General features: G+C 45.3%; 1 protein-coding gene across 2 annotated transcripts in view; it reads left to right on the top strand.

The window, feature by feature from the left end:
- Positions 1-1,825: 1,825 nt before the first annotated feature.
- The window catches only part of LOC136620587 (phosphofurin acidic cluster sorting protein 2-like), a 73,477-nt gene continuing 49,636 nt past the window's right edge, over positions 1,826-25,666 (top strand). For both annotated transcript variants that reach the window (XM_066595449.1, XM_066595450.1), the window contains exons 1-7: positions 1,826-1,845; positions 5,949-6,185; positions 12,243-12,330; positions 18,405-18,494; positions 20,276-20,401; positions 22,355-22,517; positions 24,155-24,237. In XM_066595449.1, coding sequence (XP_066451546.1) covers positions 5,956-6,185; positions 12,243-12,330; positions 18,405-18,494; positions 20,276-20,401; positions 22,355-22,517; positions 24,155-24,237 — 780 coding nt within the window. In that variant the 5' untranslated portion in view covers positions 1,826-1,845; positions 5,949-5,955. The remainder of the gene's footprint in view (positions 1,846-5,948; positions 6,186-12,242; positions 12,331-18,404; positions 18,495-20,275; positions 20,402-22,354; positions 22,518-24,154; positions 24,238-25,666) is intronic.

Raw genomic sequence — 25,666 nt, 5'->3', positions numbered from 1 at the left:
GGTGGCGCTATCGTTACAGGCTCCTGTGTCTGCTGAAACCATTTCCAGGAACTTGGCTGAAGGATGTTTTGTTTCCCACCGTTACCTCTGTTTGCAGTGGTGTTGTGAATGATGAAACTGAACGCAAATGAGTGGAACCAGGTTGTCTTCATCAATGAATCCAGATTTAATTTGAAAACTGACAACCATTTTCATGTCTGGAGACCTCGGGGTGAGCGCCTCAATCCTGCCTTTGCTATGGAGTGGCACACTGCCCCCTGCTGGTGTGATGGTCTGGGTACCATCGCATACAACAGTTGGTCACCCCTAGTCGTGGTACGAGGGACAATGTCAGCTCAGCCATATGTTCCTCTCATGGCGGCTTCCATCAGCATAATGCTCGGCTGTACACACAAGGGGGTCACAAGAAGCCCCCACAACATTGTCACACTTCTGTGGCCACCCGGTGGCCAGATTTACCACCAATAGAAGACATGATGGGATCATCTGTGATGCCAACTTCGACTGCTTAGAAGTTTGTATGATCTAGAGGCTCAGTTACAGCAAATGTGAGCATTATGCCGCAGGATACCATACAGAGCCTGTATGCCTCCATGCCTGCCCGTATCACATCTTGTATCCAAGCTAAAGGTGATACAACGGGGTACTAGATCCTCCAAACCGGCCCGTATCACATCTTGCATCCCAGCTAGAAGTCGTACAACAGGGTACTAGACCCTCCATGCCAGCCCGTATCACATCTTGCATCCAAGCTACAGGGCCGTACAACAGGGTACTAGAGCCTCCGTGCCCGCCCGTATCACATCTTCAATCCAAGCTAGAGGTGGCTCAACAGGGTACTAGAGCCCCTATGCCTGCCCGTATCACATCTTGCATCGAAGCTAGAGGTCGTACAACAGGGTACTAGACCCTCCATGCCTGCCCTTATCACATCTTGCATCGAAGCTAGAGGTCGTACAACAGGGTACTAGAGCCTCCATGCCTTCTCATATCACATCTTGCATCGAAGCTAGAGGTCGTACAACAGGGTACTAGAGCCTCCATGCCCACCTGTATCACATCTTGTATCCAAGCTAGAGGCGGTACAACAGGGTACTAGAGCCTCCATGCCCACCTGTATCACATCTTGTATCCAAGCTAGAGGCAGTACCCTTTTGCTCTGATATTGTAATCACTTATATCAACATTCCAATCACACAGAGAAGTTTCATTCAATTCCGACAACCTCTGGGTGGGGGAGGGATTGTATTTTTTTGACAATGAGTATATGTTTGGATTGATCCTGTATTATGATATGTATGGTAGTATGTACATGTATTACAATATATATGGTACTGGAGGAGAAGAGTTTCTCCATGTGAAGACCACTGAGTAGATGTGAAAAGGCCAAGCAGTGCTCCTCTGGGAATCTTAGTATGCAAATGAGAGATGTTACAATACTTCTACAGCGCCGTCTATTAGAAGGTAACTTTCCTACAAGTGAATTTCGGACCTTATAACAAGCCTTGTAACATGACTGGGAATATAAGACAAAATCAGAAGGAAAACATAATCGTGTACATATATGTTGTAGTTATGATCCTGTATTAGGATATATATTGTAGTATGCACATGTATTAGGGTATATATGGTAGATTTGATCTTGTATTAGGGTATATTTGTCAGCATGGACATGTATTAGGATATATATGGTAGAGGCCTAGAGGCAGAGATTTTAAAGGGAAGCTTGTTGCCCTGGTAACAGACATACATAGTGTCCATCAAGGCTCCGCCCCATCATCTCTACCTGATCACATGACTGTGACATCACATAATCACAGCCGTGTTGAATCCCAGCATCAATCGGTGAGAGATTCCTCAGACCCCTCATCCGAACCAAACCCGGAGTATATATGTGCCCCTGGTCCTCACCTTGTACCTGAGTATATATGTTCCCCCTCACCTCATACACCCAGTCTATATGTCCCCACCCATCATCCATTGAGTATATATGTTCCCTCCTCACCCTATAGCCTGAGTATATACGTGCTCCCCTCACATCCTAACACTGAGTATATATGTGCTCTCCTCACATCCTACACTGAGTATATACGTGCTCCCCTCACATCCTAACACTGAGTATATATGTGCTCTCCTCACATCCTACACTGAGTATATATGTGCTCTCCTCACATCCTAACACTGAGTATATATGTGCGCCCCGCACATCCTATACTGGATATATATGTGCCCCTAGCCCTCATCTAATATACCAAGAATACATGTATCCCCTCTCATATCATACACCGAGCAGGTGTGTTTCACGTATGTACTGTGTGGGGACGGGGTATAACACATATATGCTCTCGCTGTATGAGTTGAGAGCGGGATGCGTGTTTTAGCTCCTTCCCCTCAAATCCTAAACACCTTGCTAAAGCTTTGTATCATACATCCATATAATAACCTCAACTTGGTGTGTAATGGAGGTTATTATAGGGATGTATGATACAAGGATTAGGTGTGTAAAGATTTTGGTATGTAGTGTAACCCTATAAAAACTATGATCCCTATGCTCCATATACTGTACAAACCCTATATAAACTGTGATCCCTACACTCCACATACTGTACAACCCCTATATAAACTGTGATCTATACACTCCATATACTGTACAAACCCTATGTAAACTGTGATCTCTACACTGCATATACTGTACGAACCCTATATAAACTGTGATCCCTACACTCCATATACTGTACGAACCCTATGTAAACTGTGATCCCTACACTCCATATACTGTTTGATCCCTATATAAACTGTGATCCCTACATTCCATATACTGTATGAACCTTATATAAACTGTGATCTATACACTCCATATACTGTACAAACCCTATGTAAACTGTGATCCCTACATTCCATATCCTGTACGAACCCTATATAAACTGTGATCCTTACATTCCATATCCTGTACGAACCCTATGTAAACTGTGATCCTTACATTCCGTATCCTGTACGAACCCTATGTAAACTGTGATCCTTACATTCCATATCCTGTACGAACCCTATGTAAACTGTGATCCTTACATTCCATATCCTGTACGAACCCTCTATAAACTGTGATCCTTACATTCCGTATCCTGTACGAACCTTATGTAAACTGTGATCCTTACATTCCATATCCTGTACGAACCTTATGTAAACTGTGATCCTTACATTCCATATCCTGTACGAACCTTATGTAAACTGTGATCCTTACATTCCGTATCCTGTACGAACCTTATGTAAACTGTGATCCCTACATTCCATATCCTGTACGAACCCTATGTAAACTGTGATCCCTACATTCCATATCCTGTACGAACCCTATGTAAACTGTGATCCTTACATTCCATATCCTGTACGAACCTTACGTAAACTGTGATCCCTACATTCCATATCCTGTACGAACCCTATGTAAACTGTGATCCCTACATTTCATATACTGTAAGAACTTTATATAAACTGTGATCCTTGCATTCCATATACTGTACAAACCTTATGTAAACTGTGATCCCTACACTCCGTATACTGTATAAATCCTACATGAACTGTGCTTCCTCACACCCTGTATATTATATGAACCCTTTATATACTGATGCCTTCATCCTATATGAACTCTACTGTTATTACACTATCCCACCAAAAGTAATTGGACACTTGAGTGAGAATCAAAAATTGCATGTATTTCCATATGTTAATACTTAGTGGGGCTCCTTTGGCCCTAATGACATTGGATACTTTCCAATAACGTCTGATACATTTCAGCTCGTATTTCCCTACATTCATCCTGCAAATGTCTGGTAAGTTCTTTTAAAGAAGATTTGTCTATAATGGTGCAAGGAGCGTCATCATTAGACAGTTGAGCAATGTTCTATGGAATGATGAATCGCACTACTCCATCTTCAGATCACGTGGACGTACCTGGGTGTGGGGAACGCCTAGTGAACACCATTTGCCTGAGTGTGTTGTACGGACAGTTAAGTACGGCGGAGGTTCCATTATAGTCTTGGGATGTTTTACGTGGCATGGTGTCGGTCCGTTGGTTATAGGGCCAAGAACCATGAACACGGAGGTGTACTTTGATATCCTAGACCAGTGATGGCGAACCTTTTAGAGACCGAGTGCCCAAACTCTAACCCAAAACCCACTCATTTATAGCAAAGTGCCAACACGTCAGGGGGCGGGGCTTATCACGACAGATGATTTTTACCTCTGTCATTATAAAAAGGACAGGGTCGCTTCAAAATAGACCGGGAGGAACACCATGTGTATTTTTTCCTAGCTGGACTACCATTGGTGCGGATTTTAACTTGAAATCAGCTCCATATCCACAGCTGATGTCATACTATGCGGCGCTCCCCCTCACCTCCTCCGAAGGCTTCCTGCTGTCAGCACTCCCCGGCAGCTGGTTAACAGCAGCCCGTAGTGGCCTCACCTGACCAGCATCACCTGACCTGCAGCGCCACACCTAACCAGGCCACTGTGAACCAGAAGCTGGGAACTGCTGACAGCGGGAAGCCTTTGGAGGAGGTGAGGGGGAGCGCCGCATAGTATGACATCAGCTGCGGGTATGTGCTTGGTTTCCAGTCAAAATGTGGATTTCCAGTTGGATGTGGAAATTTCCACTGTGGACATTCTGAGGCATTTCCTCGAAATGTAAACATACCCTATGTCAGCTTGAGGTATGCTGCCACGTGCCAAGAGTGGCCTCACTAGTAATACTGACCCCCAAAGTGTCCCCAGTAGTATGTGTCCCCTAATACCGGGCCCTGTAGTAATAGTGATCCCCAACAATGGCCTCAATAGTAATAGTGTCCCCCACAGTGGTCTTAGTAGTAATAGTTATCTCCATACTGGGCTCAGTAGTAAGTATTCCCCAAAGTGGTCCCATTAGTAATAGTGACCCCCACAGTCGTCTCAGTAGTAATAGTACCCCCCCCCCCAGTGGGCCCAGTAGTAATAGTAACCCCCCTTCCCCCCCACAGTGGCCCAAGTAGTAATTGTGACCCCCACACTGGTCTCATTAGTAATAGTGTCCCCTACAGTGGCCTCAGTAGTAATACTATTATCACTGGTGCCGACACTATTACTAATAGTGTCCCCTAAATTGGCCCCAGTAATAATACTAACCCCCTAGTAGCCCCAGTATCAATAGCACCCCCCCCCCCCTTCACCTGGAATCCACACAGTTACCTCCTCCTTGTAGTCTGAGCGCCGCACCTCCTCTTCTCGGCGCTGCTGCGGGTGGAAGTGTGTGTGCCCAGAACGCTTCCTCCCTTCTCCTCTACTCCTGTTGAACCAAGGAGGAGAGGTCAGGGAAGGAGGATACCAGCGGCACCCTGTCGAGTAAACACTATGGTGGTGAGCAGCCGTCGGCGCACGTGCCAACAGAAAGGGCTCTGCGTGCCCCCTATGGCTTGTGTGCCATAGGTTCACCACCACGATCCTAGACAATAATGTGCTGCTGACAATGTGGTAATACTCTGGGAATGGTCGGCCATACTTCAAAGAAGACCCTGTCACAAATCCAGCACTGTTTTACCTCAGTTTGGGGACATGGATGTTCCACGATTGGACTGGCTGCACAGAGTCACGACAGGAACCCTACTGAACATCTATAGAAAGAACTGAAATGTCTGGTCAGGAAATATGAACAGCATCCATCATCTTTGAGAGAACTCGCCAGACATTTGCAAGATGAATGTAGGGAAATATCAGCTGAAGTGTATCAGCCGTTAGTAGAACGTATACCACGGAGAATATCCAATGTCATTAGGGCCAAAGAAACCCCACTAAGTATTACCATATGGAAATAAATACTACTTCTGATTGTTCCTCGGGTGTCCAATTATTTTGTTAGGACAGTGCATACTGATCCCTTCATGGAAGTTTCTCTGCAGTCTGATGGTAAATCTCATCTGTTCCAGGTTCTCCATGTCCTCGGAACGAATGATGGGTGACAAAGGCGGAGGCCTTCTCCTCAGCAATGCTGTCAATCTGTCTGGCAATGGTGGGAATACATGTCTCAGCCGGGGGTTAGAAACGGGGCCCAGCCTCACTTCCATAACCATAATGAGACCTGATGGGCCCAGCCCTGTACCCGTCCCCATGAACCTGTTTGCTACCTGGGAAGTAGACAGATGCTCTCCAAGCTGTGTTCCCAGGTACGTCTTCATACATCTAAGTAGAGAAACGTCTTACTGCAGACACAGAAGTTTTCATTCACTGCAGGTGATGGCCTACAGGGGGCAGTGCTGTGTCCTGTGACACCAAAAAGTGCAGGCTTTTTAGGAAGATATTGCAATTTACACCAATCAGACATAAGAATACAACTTCTGATTGCGGAAGTGAATAAGGTAACAATGGCGTCTGTCAGGGGTAGAGTTCATTAAGCAGGCAGTGACCAATCTGGTCTTGAAGTAGTTGCGTTGTTGGAAGCAGAAACTTACGGGCAAGTGGGAGGAGCTAGACGACTGATGAATTGTGATGTTTAGATGGCTGGGTCCGAGCGTCTCCAGAACAGACGGTCTTGTGTAGTGTTCCCAGTATGAAGTGCTAAGTACCATCCAAAAATGGTCCACGGAAGGAGAACCGGCGACGGGTCATGGGCGCCCAAGTCTCATTGGTTTGTGTGTGGTGAAGGTTGCTCATGCCATGCGATCCCTCAGAAGACCTACTGTAGGACATACTACTGATAAAGGTAGAAAGATGTCAGATCACACAGGACATCGCAGCTCGCTGTGTAAGGGGCGGCATAGTCACAGACTGGACGGAGTGCCCATACTGACCCATGTTCACTGCTGAAAGTGCCTATAGTGGGCATGTGAGCATCAGAATGGGACCACGGAGCAATGGTGGAAGGCAGTCTGGTCTGATGAATCACGTTTTGCATTATGTGGATGGCCAGGTGCGTCACTTACCTATGGAAAGAAGACAAGCCGGCAGACCCAGTGTGATGCTCTGTAAGGGCAATATTCTGTGGGGTGCTTGCGTCATGGCATCATGTAGATGTGGCACCTACCTAACATTGTACAGAGGAGTACCCCACTCATGACAGTGGGATTCCCTATTGGCTCTGCCCTCTCTCAGCAAGATAATGCCCCCAACCGCACTACAAAAACGTATCAGGAACACGAGAAAGAGATGAAGGCGATGACCCCTCCTCCAGATCTCATCCAATCATGAGACACAAATCCGATCCATTGAGGTTGCAGCGGGCAACTTACAGAATTCACAGGATCTGCTGCAGATATCACAAGACACTTTAGAGGTGTTGTGAAGTCCGAGCCTTGACGAGGCGGAGAGGGGCCAACACAATACTAGGCAGCTAGTTTTGATGTTATTGCTGATGAGTGTATATGGTACATGCTAGTAGGAGTGATGCTGGAGTAATGGTTTTGGAGTAGTAGCAGTGGTAATGCAAGAGCACTGATTTTGGAATAGTCATGTGATGCGGGGGTAGTGATTTTGGAGTAGTAGCAGTTGGTTATGTGGGAGTAGTGATTTTGGAGTAGTAGTAGTTCTGCAGAAGTAGTGATTTTGGAATAGCAGTGGTGATGCAGGATTAGTGATTTGGTGGAAGCAACAGTGGTGGTGTGGGAGTAGTGATTTTGGAGTAGTAGCAGTTGGTTATGTGGGAGTAGTGATTTTGGAGTAGTAGCAGTTGGTTATGTGGGAGTAGTGATTTTGGAGTAGTAGCAGTTGGTTATGTGGGAGTAGTGATTTTGGAGTAGTAGCAGTTGGTTATGTGGGAGTAGTGATTTTGGAGTAGTAGCAGTTGGTTATGTGGGAGTAGTGATTTTGGAGTAGTAGCAGTTGGTTATGTGGGAGTAGTGATTTTGGAGTAGTAGCAGTTCTGCAGAAGTAGTGATTTTGGAATAGCAGCGGTGATGCAGGATTAATGATTTGGTTGAAGCAACAGTGGTGATGTGGGAGTAGTGATTTTGGAGTAGTAGCAGTGCCGCAGGAATATAATTTTGGGATGGCAATGGTGATGGAAGAGTAGCGATTTTGGAATAGTGGTGATGTGGGGGTAGTGATTTTGGAATAGTGGTGGTTATGCAGGAATAGAGATTTTGGAGAAGAAGCTGTGGTGATATGGGAGTGTTGAATTTGGAGTAGTAGCAGTACTGTAGAAGTAGTGATTTTGGAGAAGTAGCAGTGCCGTAGGAATCGTGATTTTGGAATAGCAGTGGTGATGCAGGAGTAGTGATTTTGGAGGAGTAGCAGTTGTTTATGTGGGAGTAGTGATTTTGGAGTAGTAGCAGTACTGTAGAAGTAGTGATTTTGGAGTAGTAGCAGTGGTGATGTAGCAGTGCTGCATACGTAGTGAGTTTGTAATAACAATGGTGATGCAGGAGTAGTGCTTCTGGAGAGGTATCAGTGCCACAGGAATAGTGATTTTGGAATAGCAGTGGTGATGCAACTGTAGTTATTTTGGAATAGTAGTGCCGCAGGTGTAGTGATTTTGGAATAGCATTAGTGATGCCGGGGTAGTGATTTTGGAATACCAGTGGTGATGCGGGAATAGTGATTTTGGAATAGTAGTGCCGCAGGAGTAGTGATTTTGGAGAAGTAGCAGTGCTACAAAAGTATTAATTTTGGAGTAGCAGTGGTGATGTGGGAGTAGTCATTTTGGAGCAGTAGCAGTGGTGATGTAGAAGTAGTGTTTTTGGAGGAGTAGCAGTTGTTTATGTGGGAGTAGTGATTTTGGAATAGCAGTGGTGACGCAGGAGTAGTGATTTTGGAGTAGTAGCAGTGGTGATGTAGCAGTGTTGCATACTTAGTGAGTTTGTAATAACAATGGCGATGCAGGAGGAGTGCTTCTGGAGAGGTATCAGTGCCACAGGAATAGTGATTTTGGAATAGCAGTGGTGATGCAAGTGTAGTTATTTTGGAATAGTAGTGCCGCAGGTGTCGTAATTTTGGAATAGCATTAGCGATGCTGGGGTAGTGATTTTGGAATAGTAGTGGTGATGCGGGAGTAGTGAATTTGGAGTAGTAGCAGTGCTACAAAAGTATTAATTTTGGAGTAGCAGTGGTGATGTGGGAATAGTGATTTTGGAGAAGTAGCAATGGTGATGTGGAAGTAGTCATTTTGGAGCAGTAGCAGTGGTGATGTAGAAGTAGTGATTTTGGAGTAGCAGCAGTTGGTTATGTCGGAGTAGTGATTTTGGAGTAGCAGCAGTGCTGCAGAAGTAGTGATTTTGTAATAGCAGTGGTGACGCAGGATTAGTGATTTGGCGGAAGCAACCCTGTGATGCCGGGGTAGTGATTTTGGAATACCAGTGGTGATGCAGGAGTAGTGATTTTGGAATAGTAGCAGTTTTGCAAAAGTAGTTTTTTTGGAGTAGTAGCAGTGCCACAGGAATATAATTTTTGGATGGCAGTAGTGATGGAATAGTAGTGATTTTGGAATAGTTATAATGCCGGTGTAGTGATTTTGGAATTGCAGTGGTGATGCGAGAGTAGCAGCAGTGCTTTAGAAAAAGTTATGGAACAGCAGTGGTGATGCAGGAGCAGTGATTTTTGGAGAAGTAGAAGTGCTGATGTGGGAGTAGTGATTTTGTAGTAGCAGTGCCTCAGGAAAAAAGATTTTGGAATGGCAATGGCGATGCAAGAGTAGTGATTTTGGAATAGTAGTGATGTTGTAAAAGTAGTAATTTTGGAATAGTGGTAGTGCTGCAAGACTCGTGATTTTGTAATAGTGCAGATGTGGGAGTAGGGAGTTTGGAATAGCATTGGTGAGGTGGGAGTAGGGATTTTGGAGAAGTAGCAGTGCTGCAGGAGTAGTAATTTTGGAATAGCAGTAGGGATGCGGGAGTCGTGATTTTGGAATAGCAGTGGTGGTGCAGATTCATGTCTTTTGTTCATAGTTGTCAGTATCTGGTTTCCCAGAATAAAATTTGGAAATTATTGAGAAGTGGGCAGGAATGTGAAGAATGACGTAGCAGCCCGGACCCCCAGGATCTGTGGTTGCCCCTCTTCCCATTGATTCTTTCGGCGTTGGCGTTTGGCCCTTGCAGACCTGCTGTATAAGGATTGGGGCCGGTGATCTGAGGTCTCACGCAGTGACCTGGGGCTGTTAATGAGGATTATCGTGTTTGACTTTGTAATGTTCATCTCAGATTAGTGTCTGAACGGAGATGAGCGCGCTGGATTAACCCTTCACCTTCCACATGAGTAGCGAGCAGGCAGTTATAATATTGCTCATTGAAATTAATTGCAATGACCGAGCAGTGATGGTATTTCCTGGACAGAGACCCCCCCAACTTCTGGTTCTGGTCCCATCACCGGGGTCTTCTGTTCTTGTTTGGATCTGGGTGGTATAAATAATAACACTAATGAGGACGGGGTAAAATCATCAGGTGCTCCTGAAGCGTTGATGTCCTGGGCCCGGCTCATGGTGCCATCTGCAGAGACGGGCATATAAGCCATCTGGCCACCGAAGGATGTTGGGGCATCTGTTATCAGGAGGAGCCCTGTTCACGGTCCTTCCACACTCTTATGTCTCAGGGCCTTTTACACCGGCAAATCTTCTATCCGTAATGAGCGCCGATCGCCATTAATATCTAGATGGTAAAATTCCATTAATATGGTGCAATCTTGGTGGCCGTATGTGGCCAATCAGTCGCTAGAATATTGTCATTTTAGGGCTTTTACCCACTTGCATTTTTTTTAACACTGTATCACAGAGTTAAAAAAAACCACTAGTGGGTAAAAGCCCTAACTTTACCAAACTGTGGCGAAATATACCGTCCACATAGCTAATACTGCAATAACATGTAAATAATGCCGGCGCCCCAAACGTAGTAATCATTGTCCCTGCAGAGGCCAAAACAGTGATGATGGGGTCCCAGTGATCGGACCCCACCAATCATAAAGTTAGCCCTGGGGATAGCGGATAATGTTATAATTTGGCACAACCTCTTTAAGACATAGAATAGCACAGTAGACTACGCAACTCCATACAAAAGTATACCGTAAAAAATGTGTGCCACATTATAAAAAAGGCAGCCTATTATAGCCCAGTATAGCGTCCTCTCTGTAGGGTTCTCTTCTTCCTCTATAGTATAACGTACTATACAGGCTTCTCTCCCTCTTCTGTAGTATAATGTACTCTATAACATCCCCTCCTTTCGCTATAGTGTAATGTTCTTTATAGGCTCCTCTCCTTTTTCTATAGTATAATGTACTATATAGGCCCTTCTTACTCTGTAGTATAATGTCCTCCATAGGCTCCCCTCCTTCCTCTACAGTATAACGTACTATATAGGCTCCTCTCCCTCCTCTGTAGTTTAATGTCCTCTATAAGCTCCTCTCCTTCCTCTGTAGTATAATGTCCTCCATAGGCTCCCCTCCTCGTATAGTATAATGTACTATATAAGCTCCTCTCCTTCCTCTGTAGTGTAATATACTCTATAGGCGCCTCTCCTTTTGCTATAGTAAAATGTCCCCTATAGGCTCCTCTTCTTCCACTGTAGTATAATGTCCCCTATAGGCTCCTCTTCTTCCACTGTAGTATAATGTCCCCTATAGGCTCCTCTTCTTCCACTGTAGAATAATGTCCTCTATAGGCTCTCCACCTTCCTCTATAGTATAATGTACTCTGTAGGCCCTTATTTCTCTGTAGTATAATGTCCTCTATAGGCTCCCATCCTTCCTCTATAATGTCATATACTCGATAGGCTCCTTTACTTTTGCTATACCGGTAGTATAATGTTGTCTATAGGCCCCCTCTCCTTTCTCTATAGTGTCGTGTAATGTATTCTATATGTTCTTCTCCTTCCTCTATAATATAGTGTCCTTTATAAGCTTCTCTCCAGTATAATGTCCTCTGTTGGTTCCTCTCCTTTCTGTATATGGTAATGTACTCTATAGGCTCCTCTCCTTCCTTAAGGGCGCCTACCCACTTGCGATTTTTTTTCCTGTGATGTTTTGCGTTTTTTCTCAAGAGCAATTAGTATAGAATGTGTTCTTGTCCATCTGGGGGTTTTTTTTCGTTTCGTTGCAATTTTTCACATAGGAACTGTCAGTTGCATATGTCTCCTTATTTTTCTCTTAATGCACCCATGATTGTCAATGGAGGGCTGCAAAAAAACGCCGCAAAAAAGCCGCGTTTTTCACGCACGAAAATCGGCAACGCAAGTGGGTAGGCGCCCTTATACTGTGGGGATATAATGTATTATTACTGACTTTGGTTCTTTCTACTTTTTCTCCAGACTTTGCAGTTTGACTCTCAAGAAGCTCCTAGTGCTGAGAGAACTGGATAGAGACCTGAATTCAGTCGTCATTGCTGTGAAGCTGCAGGTCAGATTGATGATATTGTATGAGGGATTATACTACTCCGATACCTGGCAGTGAATGGAGTATTATAGTGCTCTGATTCCTGGCAGTGAATGGAGTATTATACTACTCTGATACCCGGCAGTGAATGGAGTATTATACTGCTCTGATACCCGGCAGTGAATGGAGTATTATACTGCTCTGATACCTGGCAGTGAATGGAGTATTATACTGCTCTGATACCTGGCAGTGAATGGAGTATTATACTGCTCTGATACCTGGCAGTGAATGGAGTATTATACTGCTCTGATACCTGGCAGTGAATGGAGTATTATACTGCTCTGATACCTGGCAGTGAATGGAGTATTATACTGCTCTGATTCCTGGCAGTGAATGGAGTATTATACTGCTGTGATACCTGGCAGTGAATGGAGTATTATACTGCTCTGATACCTGGCAGTGAATGGAGTATTATACTGCTCTGATACCTGGCAGTGAATGGAGTATTATACTGCTCTGATACCTGGCAGTGAATGGAGTATTATACTGCTCTGATTCCTGGCAGTGAATGGAGTATTATACTGCTGTGATACCTGGCAGTGAATGGAGTAATGTATAGGCTCCTCTCCCTTTACTATAGTGTAATGTACTCTATAGGCCCTTTTTCCTCTGTAGTATTATACTGCTCTGATTCCTGGCAGTGAATGGACTATTATACTGCTCTGATTCCTGGCAGTGAATGGAGTATTATACTGCTCTGATACCTGGCAGTGAATGGAGTATTATACTGCTCTGATTCCTGGTAGTGATTGGAGTATTATACTGCTCTGATACCTGGCAGTGAATGGAGTATTATACTGCTCTGATACCTGGCAGTGAATGGAGTATTATACTGCTCTGATTCCTGGCAGTGAATGGAGTATTATACTGCTGTGATACCTGGCAGTGAATGGAGTATTATACTGCTCTGATACCTGGCAGTGAATGGAGTATTATACTGCTCTAATACCTGGCAGTGAATGGAGTATTATACTGCTCTGATTCCTGGCAGTGAATGGAGTATTATACTGCTGTTATACCTGGCAGTGAATGGAGTAATGTATAGGCTCCTCTCCCTTTACTATAGTGTAATGTACTCTATAGGCCCTTTTTCCTCTGTAGTATTATACTGCTCTGATTCCTGGCAGTGAATGGACTATTATACTGCTCTGATTCCTGGCAGTGAATGGAGTATTATACTGCTCTGATACCTGGCAGTGAATGGAGTATTATACTGCTCTGATACCTGGCGGTGAATGGAGTATTATACTGCTCTGATACCTGGCGGTGAATGGAGTATTATACTACTCTGATTCCTGGCAGTGAATGGAGTATTATACTGCTGTGATACCTGGCAGAGAATGGAGTATTATACTGCTGTGATACCTGGCAGAGAATGGAGTATTATAGTGCTCTGATTCCTGGCAGTGATTGGAGTATTATAGTGCTCTGATTCCTGGCAGTGAATGGAGTATTATAGTGCTCTGATTCCTGGCAGTGAATAGAGTATTATAGTGCTCTGATTCCTGGCAGTGAATGGAGTATTATACTACTCTGATTCCTGGCAGTGAATGGAGTATTATACTGCTCTGATTCCTGGCAGTGAATGGAGTATTATACTGCTCTGATACCTGGCGGTGAATGGAGTATTATACTACTCTGATTCCTGGCAGTGAATGGAGTATTATACTGCTCTGATTCCTGGCAGTGAATGGAGTATTATACTGCTCAGATACCTGGCGGTGAATGGAGTGTTATACTGCTCTGATACCTGGCAGTGAATGGAGTATTATACTGCTCTGTTACCTGGCAGTGAATGGAGTATTATAGTGCTCTGTTACCTGGCAATGAATGGAGTATTATAGTGCTCTGATTCCTGGCAGTGAATGGAGTATTATACTGCTCTGATACCTGGCAGTGAATGGAGTATTATACTGCTCTGATACCTGGCAGTGAATGGAGTATTATACTGCTCTGATACCTGGCAGTGAATGGAGTATTATACTGCTCTGATTCCTGGTAGTGATTGGAGTATTATACTGCTCTGATACCTGGCAGTGAATGGAGTATTATACTGCTCTGATTCTTGGCAGTGAATGGAGTATTATACTGCTCTGATACCTGGCAGTGAATGGAGTATTATACTGCTCTGATACCTGGCAGTGAATGGAGTATTATACTGCTCTGATTCTTGGCAGTGAATGGAGTATTATAGTGCTGTGATTCCTGGCAGTGAATGGAGTATTATACTGCTGTGATACCTGGCAGAGAATGGAGTATTATACTGCTGTGATACCTGGCAGAGAATGGAGTATTATAGTGCTGTGATACCTGGCAGTCAATAGAGTATTATAGTGCTCTGATTCCTGGCAGTGAATGGAGTATTATAGTGCTCTGATTCCTGGCAGTGAATGGAGTATTATAGTGCTCTGATTCCTGGCAGTGAATAGAGTATTATAGTGCTCTGATTCCTGGCAGTGAATGGAGTATTATACTACTCTGATTCCTGGCAGTGAATGGAGTATTATACTGCTCTGATTCCTGGCAGTGAATGGAGTATTATACTGCTCTGATACCTGGCGGTGAATGGAGTATTATACTACTCTGATTCCTGGCAGTGAATGGAGTATTATACTGCTCTGATTCCTGGCAGTGAATGGAGTATTATACTGCTCTGATACCTGGCGGTGAATGGAGTGTTATACTGCTCTGATACCTGGCAGTGAATGGAGTATTATACTGCTCTGTTACCTGGCAGTGAATGGAGTATTATAGTGCTCTGTTACCTGGCAGTGAATGGAGTATTATAGTGCTCTGATTCCTGGCAGTGAATGGAGTATTATACTGCTCTGATACCTGGCAGTGAATGGAGTATTATACTGCTCTGATACCTGGCAGTGAATGGAGTATTATACTGCTCTGATACCTGGCAGTGAATGGAGTATTATACTGCTCTGATTCCTGGCAGTGAATAAAGTATTATACTGCTGTGATACCTGGCAGAGAATGGAGTATTATAGTGCTGTGATACCTGGCAGTCAATAGAGTATTATAGTGCTCTGATTCCTGGCAGTGAATGGAGTATTATAGTGCTCTGATTCCTGGCAGTGAATGGAGTATTATAGTGCTCTGATTCCTGGCAGTGAATGGAGTATTATAGTGCTCTGATTCCTGGCAGTGAATGGAGTATTATACTGCTCTGATACCTGGCAGTGAATGGAGTATTATACTGCTCTGATTCCTGGCAGTGAATGGAGTATTATACTGCTGTGATACCTGGCAGTGAATGGAGTAATGTATAGGCTCCTCTCCCTTTACTATAGTGTAATGTACTCTATAGGCCCTTTTTCCTCTGTAGTATTATACTGCTCTGATTCCTGGCAGTGAATGGACTATTATACTGCTCTGATTCCTGGCAGTGAATGGAGTATTATACTGCTCTGATACCTGGTAGTGAATGGAGTATTATACTGCTCTGATTCCTGGTAGTGATTGGAGTATTATACTGCTCTGATACCTGGCAGTGAATGGAGTATTATACTGCTCTGATTCTTGGCAGTGAATGGAGTATTATACTGCTCTGATTCCTGGCAGTGATTGGAGTATTATACTGCTGTGATACCTGGCAGAGAATGGAGTTTTATAGTGCTGTGATTCCTGGCAGTGATTGGAGTATTATACTGCTGTGATACCTGGCAGAGAATGGAGTATTATACTGCTGTGATACCTGGCAGTGAATGGAGTAATGTATAGGCTCCTCTCCCTTTACTATAGTGTAATGTACTCTATAGGCCCTTTTTCCTCTGTAGTATTATACTGCTCTGATTCCTGGCAGTGAATGGACTATTATACTGCTCTGATTCCTGGCAGTGAATGGAGTATTATACTGCTCTGATTCCTGGCAGTGAATGGAGTATTATACTGCTCTGATACCTGGCAGTGAATGGAGTATTATACTGCTCTGATTCCTGGTAGTGATTGGAGTATTATACTGCTCTGATACCTGGCAGTGAATGGAGTATTATACTGCTCTGATTCTTGGCAGTGAATGGAGTATTATACTGCTCTGATTCCTGGCAGTGATTGGAGTATTATACTGCTCTGATACCTGGCAGAGAATGGAGTTTTATAGTGCTGTGATTCCTGGCAGTGATTGGAGTATTATAGTGCTCTGATTCCTGGCAGTGAATAGAGTATTATAGTGCTCTGATTCCTGGCAGTGAATGGAGTATTATACTACTCTGATTCCTGGCAGTGAATGGAGTATTATACTGCTCTGATTCCTGGCAGTGAATGGAGTATTATAGTGCTCTGATTCCTGGCAGTGAATAGAGTATTATAGTGCTCTGATTCCTGGCAGTGAATGGAGTATTTTACTACTGTGATTCCTGGCAGTGAATGGAGTATTATACTGCTCTGATTCCTGGCAGTGAATGGAGTATTATACTGCTCTGATACCTGGCGGTGAATGGAGTGTTATACTGCTCTGATACCTGGCAGTGAATGGAGTATTATACTGCTCTGTTACCTGGCAGTGAATGGAGTATTATAGTGCTCTGATTCCTGGCAGTGAATGGAGTATTATACTGCTCTGATACCTGGCAGTGAATGGAGTATTATACTGCTCTGATACCTGGCAGTGAATGGAGTATTATACTGCTCTGATACCTGGCAGTGAATGGAGCATTATACTGCTCTGATTCCTGGCAGTGAATAAAGTATTATACTGCTGTGATACCTGGCAGAGAATGGAGTATTATAGTGCTGTGATACCTGGCAGTCAATAGAGTATTATAGTGCTCTGATTCCTGGCAGTGAATGGAGTATTATAGTGCTCTGATTCCTGGCAGTGAATGGAGTATTATAGTGCTCTGATTCCTGGCAGTGAATGGAGTATTATACTGCTCTGATTCCTGGCAGTGAATGGAGTATTATACTGCTGTGATACCTGGCAGAGAATGGAGTATTATACTGCTGTGATACCTGGCAGAGAATGGAGTATTATACTGCTCTGATTCCTGGCAGTGATTGGAGTATTATAGTGCTCTGATTCCTGGCAGTGAATAGAGTATTATAGTGCTCTGATTCCTGGCAGTGAATGGAGTATTATACTACTCTGATTCCTGGCAGTGAATGGAGTATTATACTGCTCTGATTCCTGGCAGTGAATGGAGTATTATAGTGCTCTGATTCCTGGCAGTGAATAGAGTATTATAGTGCTCTGATTCCTGGCAGTGAATGGAGTATTTTACTACTCTGATTCCTGGCAGTGAATGGAGTATTATACTGCTCTGATTCCTGGCAGTGAATGGAGTATTATACTGCTCTGATACCTGGCGGTGAATGGAGTGTTATACTGCTCTGATACCTGGCAGTGAATGGAGTATTATACTGCTCTGTTACCTGGCAGTGAATGGAGTATTATAGTGCTCTGATTCCTGGCAGTGAATGGAGTATTATACTGCTCTGATACCTGGCAGTGAATGGAGTATTATACTGCTCTGATACCTGGCAGTGAATGGAGTATTATACTGCTCTGATACCTGGCAGTGAATGGAGCATTATACTGCTCTGATTCCTGGCAGTGAATAAAGTATTATACTGCTGTGATACCTGGCAGAGAATGGAGTATTATAGTGCTGTGATACCTGGCAGTCAATAGAGTATTATAGTGCTCTGATTCCTGGCAGTGAATGGAGTATTATAGTGCTCTGATTCCTGGCAGTGAATGGAGTATTATAGTGCTCTGATTCCTGGCAGTGAATGGAGTATTATACTGCTCTGATTCCTGGCAGTGAATGGAGTATTATACTGCTCTGATACCTGGCGGTGAATGGAGTGTTATACTGCTCTGATACCTGGCGGTGAATGGAGTATTATATTGCTCTGATACCTGACAGTGAGTGGTGTATTGTATGGCTCTGTTAGCTGACAGTGAATAGAGTAATATACTCTTCTGATACCTGACAGTAAATAGTGTATTCTATTACACTGATAGCTGGCAGTGAATGTTGTATTAGACTGAACAGTAGAAGTGACATCATTTTCTCTCCATCCAGGGATCGAAGAGAGTTCTGCGTTCCAATGAGTACCACCTTCCTCCATGTGGGTTGATGGAGACAGAGCTGGAGCTGACGTTCTCCCTCCAGGTGAGTTATGCTATCACATCCCGCAGGTGGAGCACAGACAGTGAAGCTCCATCAGAACACGAGAGGTTGGGAGGACCCGCAGCAGAACGCGTGGACCCCGCTTGCTGAAAGACCTCGGGAATATTTATACCGACACTGTCAAAAGTTGTTATAAATTTGTGCTCCCAAATTCCTCTATGGCTTTGTGATTTAAAAATGGCCTTTTATTATGGTGACTTTCCTGTGTTCTATGTTTTGTCCGTGACTAGAAATGAACTCAGCCACAGGGAATTCTGTCTTTTTTTCTTTAATTGTGTGTCTCATTCTCGCAATGCATTCTGGTATTGTTTTAAGTGCAAATTAATCACATCCATGTCTGTGCCTTGTCATTTGTATGTGTGTATATATGCATGCCTCTTCGGATCTATTTCATTATGCCTGAGGAAGAACCCTAAGTAGGTTGGAAAGCTCGCATTAACATCATGTATTTTTGTAAGCCATTAAAAGGTGTCATATTTACAAGATTACTTGGTTTCTCTCACTGAGAGCAATCACATTATAGCAGAGGCGTAACTTGAAGCTTCTGGGCCCCGATGCAAAACCTGTAACAGGGCCCCCAACTATAATGCTTTTTTCATAGTACTGGGCTCCCCATATGGAGAAGAGAGGCCTTATGGGTCCCCTAAGGCTCCTGGGCCCGGGTGCAACCGCATCCCCTGCATCCCCTATAGTTACGCCTCTGCATTTTAGGTTATTGGGTACATCTGTAGATTATACGGCATGTTTAAAGAATTTCTAGAGTAAAGGAATTGTACTGTAATTGTATGTGGTAAGGCCCGGCAGGGGACACTCCATTGCAGGCTGGCACAACTTGGCAGTAAGTAGGGGCCGAAATTAAAATGGGCAAACCTCTTGGGGCCACAGATATATTTTTAGCTGCTCACTTTGTAAGTAAACTGCCAAAAGCTTATCTATTCTATAGGTTGATGATTAAACTATTTTGCAAACAGTTTGTTTTACACACGTTTTGCAGATTTTCTTAGCGTTTGCATGTAGTTAATGGGATGTATTACACTTCTTGTCAGTTTATCGTAGTCCAGAATCATGTTTAAAATTGATGTTTTCAAAATATCTTCCAAGTGCTTATCCAATGAGTGATTAGCTGATATATATACCCTGTTTCCCTGAAAATAAGACCTTCCCTGAAAATAAGACCTACCCTGAAAATAAATCCTAGTTACACTACATTAAAAAAAATACATTACCTAGCAGGCTTGGTCCAGGTCCCTCCTGCTGCTCTGTAGAGGTTCTGTACGATTTGGCACAGTTCCCACAGCCCTCAGACGCTCGTACAACGTCACTTCCTGGTTAAGGGATTCATAAATCCCACCTTTGACCGCTGCTCAGCCAATCAATGCAGCCCTAGATGAACCAAAAATTAATGTAAGACAGGGTCTTATTTTTGGGGAAACACGGATATTTATATATATACATATTTATTTGCAATATGCTTAGCTGCCCTTTTAAGACACCGCTGCTCCTGGGGCCTAGAGGACCTTCCTTGAATTGAATGACAGCCATGTGCCACCAGCCACGCAGTGCAGCAAGAAGGAAGAACGGGCGTCATCTGAGTGTTCCATGCAATGTTAAAGTCACGCAGCTGCTACCTTCGCTGTGCGGATGGTCACATGACTGTCATTCCCGAAAGGTCCTTTACCCGGTAAAGTTTACCATTAGCAGCTAGCGTGTTATCACTGTGACATGACTAATGTCAAGAGGCTCTTCTTCTTACTTTCCTCCAGTATCCACATTTCCTGAAGAGAGACGCCAACAACCTGCAGATCATGCTACAGCGCCGGAAGCGATACAAGAACCGCACCATCCTGGGCTACAAGTCCTTGGCGATAGGAGTCATTAACATGGCAGAGGTGATGCCCCCCATTAATTGCCAGTTATTGATAAAGTAATATAGTCCAGTGCATCATGCCCACTGCTAGACTCCAGCAGTGAGTGGGACGCATGGCTGCCAGTCACATGATCACTGCCCTGGCGTCACCAGTGTCGCAGTCACATGACAGACAGGAAGAGGATTTCAGGAGACATGCTATGATGAGTGCTTCCTGCACACTGTTAAAGGGGCAGGGTGGCAAAGGCCCACTTGACTAGTACCACTAAGTGCTTTGCCCATTGTGTCCAGAGGCTGGGGAGTAGGGACCGTCAGACCAGGGAGTAGGGAGGGAGGGACTCACTGACAGTTGGTCGGAAACTGGAGCCGTTCAGACACAAGGCTATAGCCCCCCCTAGAGGCTCCTAATGAGCCTCTCACCCTTCTTCCTTCTACATAATTCACATAGCGAAAAGGTAGCCATGGTGGCCATATTTTGCCACCCATAGTGCCGCCCTTTGACAGCCTGACAGGATGCACTATGGAAAAGGGGGAGAGAATGAAAAGGTGGACTGGTATAAGACTGTATTTACATGGCCAAGTGCAATATGTTCCAATAGCTGAAATTGGAAAAATCACATGCACTCGCATGTGAGAGTAAAGCAATCTTGTTCATGCTTCTGGCTTAGTCTATGAGAGGCCCCTCCTAATCCTCGTCATAGGCCTCTCACAGACTAAGCCAGAAGCCTGCTGCATACTGATAAGGGGCAATCACCCCGAAACAGCTGTCTGTGCATGGTTTTCCTTTTCCCAATCATTAAGACTTGTTATAAAGTCACTTTCATTTGAAGGAATGCTGCCATCCAATAGGTGGCGCTGCAGAGGTATTTTTCTATCTTCCTGATTTGCATAAATTACCCTGAGGAGCTAGCATGACCTTATAAGTCTACTTACTCATCTTTAAGGTGCCCCCACACCCTTTTGGGTGCTCTGTTTGGGGAGAGACTATACCATCCCCTGACCCACTTACCCCCTAAGGCTGGGTTCACACAGGGCGGATTTGCAGCAGAAATTCCGTCCGGTATTTCGTCGCGGCAAATCCGCCTGCGGATGCTAATTCCAGTATTAGCCAGCCATGTGGACAAGATTTCTCAGAAATTTCGGCCACGCGGGACGGCGAATGCGTCGCGGCAAAGTCGGCAGGAGCTGGAGCTGCGGCGCAGATTCGCTGGCTGCAGCATGTCTATTTTTTTTTATTCCGCTGCGGCCGCGCTCTCCTCTACGGCAGCGCCGGCCACAGCAGAAAGGCGATGTGATCGTTCCGTGAAAAAGGCCTTTTGTGCTCATTGAATAAACTGCAAAGTGAGCTTTAATGGTGTAGATAAGATCCAACACCTAAAACCTTTACAAACTAAAGGCTCTTTTACACGCAACGCTTATCGCTCAAAATTCGTTAAAACGATGGCTTTTGAGTGATAATCATTATGTATAAATGCTACTGTCGTGCACTTTTTGTTTGAACGATGATTTTTAGCTCAGCTTAAAAACCATCATTCAGACCGCACGCTAGCAGCAGGAGATAACATTGTATTCTCTGTGCAGCCCATAGCTGAAGAATAGAGCTAGTTACAGAGCTCAGACCTCCTGCTAAGTTCTTCAACAACTCCTGGAGGCTCATCTGCATGCAAATGAGACTGATAAAGTACTAATGGGCATTAGTGCCCATTAGTACTTTATGCTAAACGATCTCTCAAAACTGACATTCTCCTTATCTTTTGAACGAATTTTGAGCGATCATGTTTGCGTGTAAATGGGGCTTTAAATTAGTGCTCACCAATCATCAGCTGTTAGCTTGTGAAATAAAAGAGGCACAAAAGAAAACCTAAAAAAACCTCACATCAAGACAGAAATCAGCATATACAAAGATAACTATTTAAATGTTTAATCCTGTAATTTGGCCAGAAATAATTGTTCATTTTGTCCTCCTGCAATACAGGTAATGCAGCGTCCTACAGAGGGGATGAAGGTTCTGGACCTCCATAGTAACCGTAAAGACCCTGCCATCCGAGTGGCTGAAATTAGCATCTTCTCACTGTCCAGCCAACCCATTGATCATGAGGAGGTCACTGCAGTGACTGGGCCAAAAGTCAAGGGTCTAGGTAAGAAATCCTAGAGCAACTAGAGAGCTGGGAGCTGCGTACATCACCCAGTATGAAGAGCACAGAGACTTGTGAGACTATACCCAGAGAAAAGAGACATCTGTAGAGATAGCAGAGCTCTTATATACACTGCCTTTACCGCAGTCATCTGAGATCAACTTCTTGCACTGTCACAGAAGAATGTTTAAAAGAATGTTTGGGGCTCATTGAGCAGAAAGGGGGAAGACCCTGAGCACGGGGAGGAAACCCAGAACACAGGCAGACAACCCTGAGCACAAGGCGGGGAGGAAACCCTGAGCATAAGGCAGGGAGGAAACCCTGAGCACAAGGCGGGGAGGGAACCCTGGGCACGGGGAGACAACCCGGAGCACAAGGCAGGGAGGGAACCCTGAGCACGGGGAGACAACCCGGAGCACAAGGCGTGGAGGGAACCCTGAGCACGGGGAGACAACCCGGAGCACAAGGCAGGGAGGGAACCCTGAGCACGGGGAGACAACCCAGAGCACAAGGCATGAAGGGAACCCTGAGCACGGGGAGACAACCTGGAGCGCAAGGCGGGGAGGGAACCCTGAGCACGGGGAGACAGCCCGATGCACAAGGCGGGGAGGGTACCCTGAGCACGGGGAGTAAACCTGGAGCACAAAGCAGGGAGGGAACCCTGAGCACGAGGAGACAACCTGGAGCGCAAGGCAGAGAGGGAACCCTGAGCATGGGGAGACAGCCCAGAGCACAAGGCGGGGAGGGAACCCTGAGCACGGGGAGACAACCCGGAGCACAAGGCGGGGAGGGTACCCTGAGCACGGGGAGTAAACCTGGAGCACAAAGCAGGGAGGGAACCCTGAGCATGGGGAGACAACCCGGAGCGCAAGGCAGAGAGGGAACCCTGAGCATGAGGAGACAGCCCAGAGCACAAGGCGGGGAGGGAACCCTGAGCACGGGGAGACAACCCGGAGTATAAGGTGGAGAGGGAGCCCTGAGCACAAGGCGGGAAGGGAACCCTGAGCACAAGGCAGGACAGGAGCCCTGAGCACAAGGCGGGACGGGAAACCCTGAGCACAAGACGGGGAGGAAACCCTGAGCACAAGGCGGGGAGGAAACCCTGAGCACAAGGCGGGGAGGAAACTCTGAGCACAAGGCGGGGAGGAAACTCTGAGCACAAGGCAGGGAGGAAACCCTGAGCACAAGGCAGGGAGGAAACCCTGAGCACAAGGCGGGGAGGAAACCCTGAGCACAGGAGGGAGATATGGAGGAGGCACTTTGCGCAAGAGGGAGAGAGACTCTAATCCTAGGAGGGCAACCCCGATCACAGGGGTGAGACAGTGAGCATCGTGGAGAGACGCTGATCACAGTGGGAGACCCTGAGCATAGCAGAGAGACCGTGGTCACAGGGGGAATCCCCGATCGCAGGAAGAAGACACTGGACACAGGAGACCCAGAGCACAAAGTACAGGAAAGATAGGCTGTTCACAGGAGAGAGTCTCCGAGCACTAGGAAGAAACCTGAATACAGGAGGAAGACCCCCAATCACATGGAGGGCACATTGGGCATAGTGAGGACACGTGCAGTGAGGTCCAACCCTGTAGAATGATACTAGTATATTCGTGAGGGCCTTCACTCTACTCCATCTTGTTTTCCAGATGCTGAACCATACTGGGAGGAGGAGGATGATGAGGACAGCTATTCCTCAGAACCAGATGGCAGTGATGAAGGACAGGGACATGTGAGTGGTGCCTCCCATATAACATCATATAGTGCCCTCACTGTCATTAACCGAGCAGGCCAAAAACTAAAAGGGAACCTGTCACATCCCCACAGCACTATAAACTAAGTCATGGTGCTGTTAGAGGATGTGAGCAGGAGCCGGGTGATGTATTAGTTATACTCACCGGCTCCTGCGGTACAGCGGCATCCCGCTCTGAAGTGCATGCACTCTACCATAGACTTGCATAGGACAGTGTGTCTACAGAACTCTGAAAAGATTCAGATTTTCTTGCTGTGCACCAACTTTAAAGGGGGACACCACTGCATCGCGGGAGCGGGAGAGTATAAAAAACATATTACCTGGTTCCCTGTCACGTTCCTTATGTGCCAGTGTAAAGCATAGGAGAGGGACAGATCAGTGGCCTGATCTGATCTCGATCTGGTCATCTCCCATGATAACATGAACTGGTCACACAGGATGCCTCTGCCCAGTTTGATAAAAGTCTTGTTGAGAAGCACTTTGGGAAGTGGGACGTCTGCTAGAAGAGTCAGTATAAATGTTCTGGGGTGTAATAGTAGACGTACACTATTGTGTATATGGCTATGAAGAATTCTACTCATCCAGCTCCGGATAGACCTACTATTAGGGATAATAGCACCCTCTCATTACCATATAGTCACCAAAGGCATTATTGTCTCACCACATAGTGCAAGTATGTGGATGATTGTATGTGGTGACTATAGATGATTGATCGAGGGATGTGGTGACTATATGGGTGAACGGTGAAAGTATGTGGGTGATTCTGGATGAGTGCTGGAAGTATGTGGTGACTCTCTATGGATTGTAAGTGCTTTTGGAGCCCCAATACTTCCCTTCCCGCTTATAGAAGCTGTAAGTTGTTCTTTACGTCTTTACTTTCTGTTATTAGATATTGTGTATCAAAATACTAACGACCACCTGTCTGTGAGTGAGTGTGTGAGTTACATGTGATGATGTCGCCGTCATGTGATCAGTCACCGGAGCTCTGAGCTCCACCCCCTGATCACATGACGGTGACATAATCACAGGTCCTACTTTCCTGTGCACTGAATGAGGGATTTCATGTGATCAGTCACCGGGGCTCGACACGGCTGCTGTCCGGCTCTGCTGGTTTAGCACCTGTGATGACGTCACCATGATGTGTGCCCCGGTGACTGATCACATGACGGTGACAACACCACAGGTCCTGTAAGCACACGGCTGCTGTCTGACTCTGCTGGTTTAGGACCTATGACCAACTCCAATCCTTTCCACTGTATTATATTAGCAAATAACTATGCATAAATACATTAGAGGACAAGACAAGGAGCTCTTCCATGATCTATTAATTCCCAGGATTGCGACGGTAACAAGAGGGCACCCTCTACATTTAGATGAACGAAGGTTTCATCACCAACACAGAAGCGGG

This window comes from Eleutherodactylus coqui, chromosome 3, assembly GCF_035609145.1.
Source record: "Eleutherodactylus coqui strain aEleCoq1 chromosome 3, aEleCoq1.hap1, whole genome shotgun sequence".
In the NCBI taxonomy this organism is placed as follows: Eukaryota; Metazoa; Chordata; class Amphibia; order Anura; family Eleutherodactylidae; genus Eleutherodactylus; species Eleutherodactylus coqui.
Note: the sequence above shows the minus strand (reverse complement) of the source record. Positions and strands in the feature narration are given on the sequence as shown.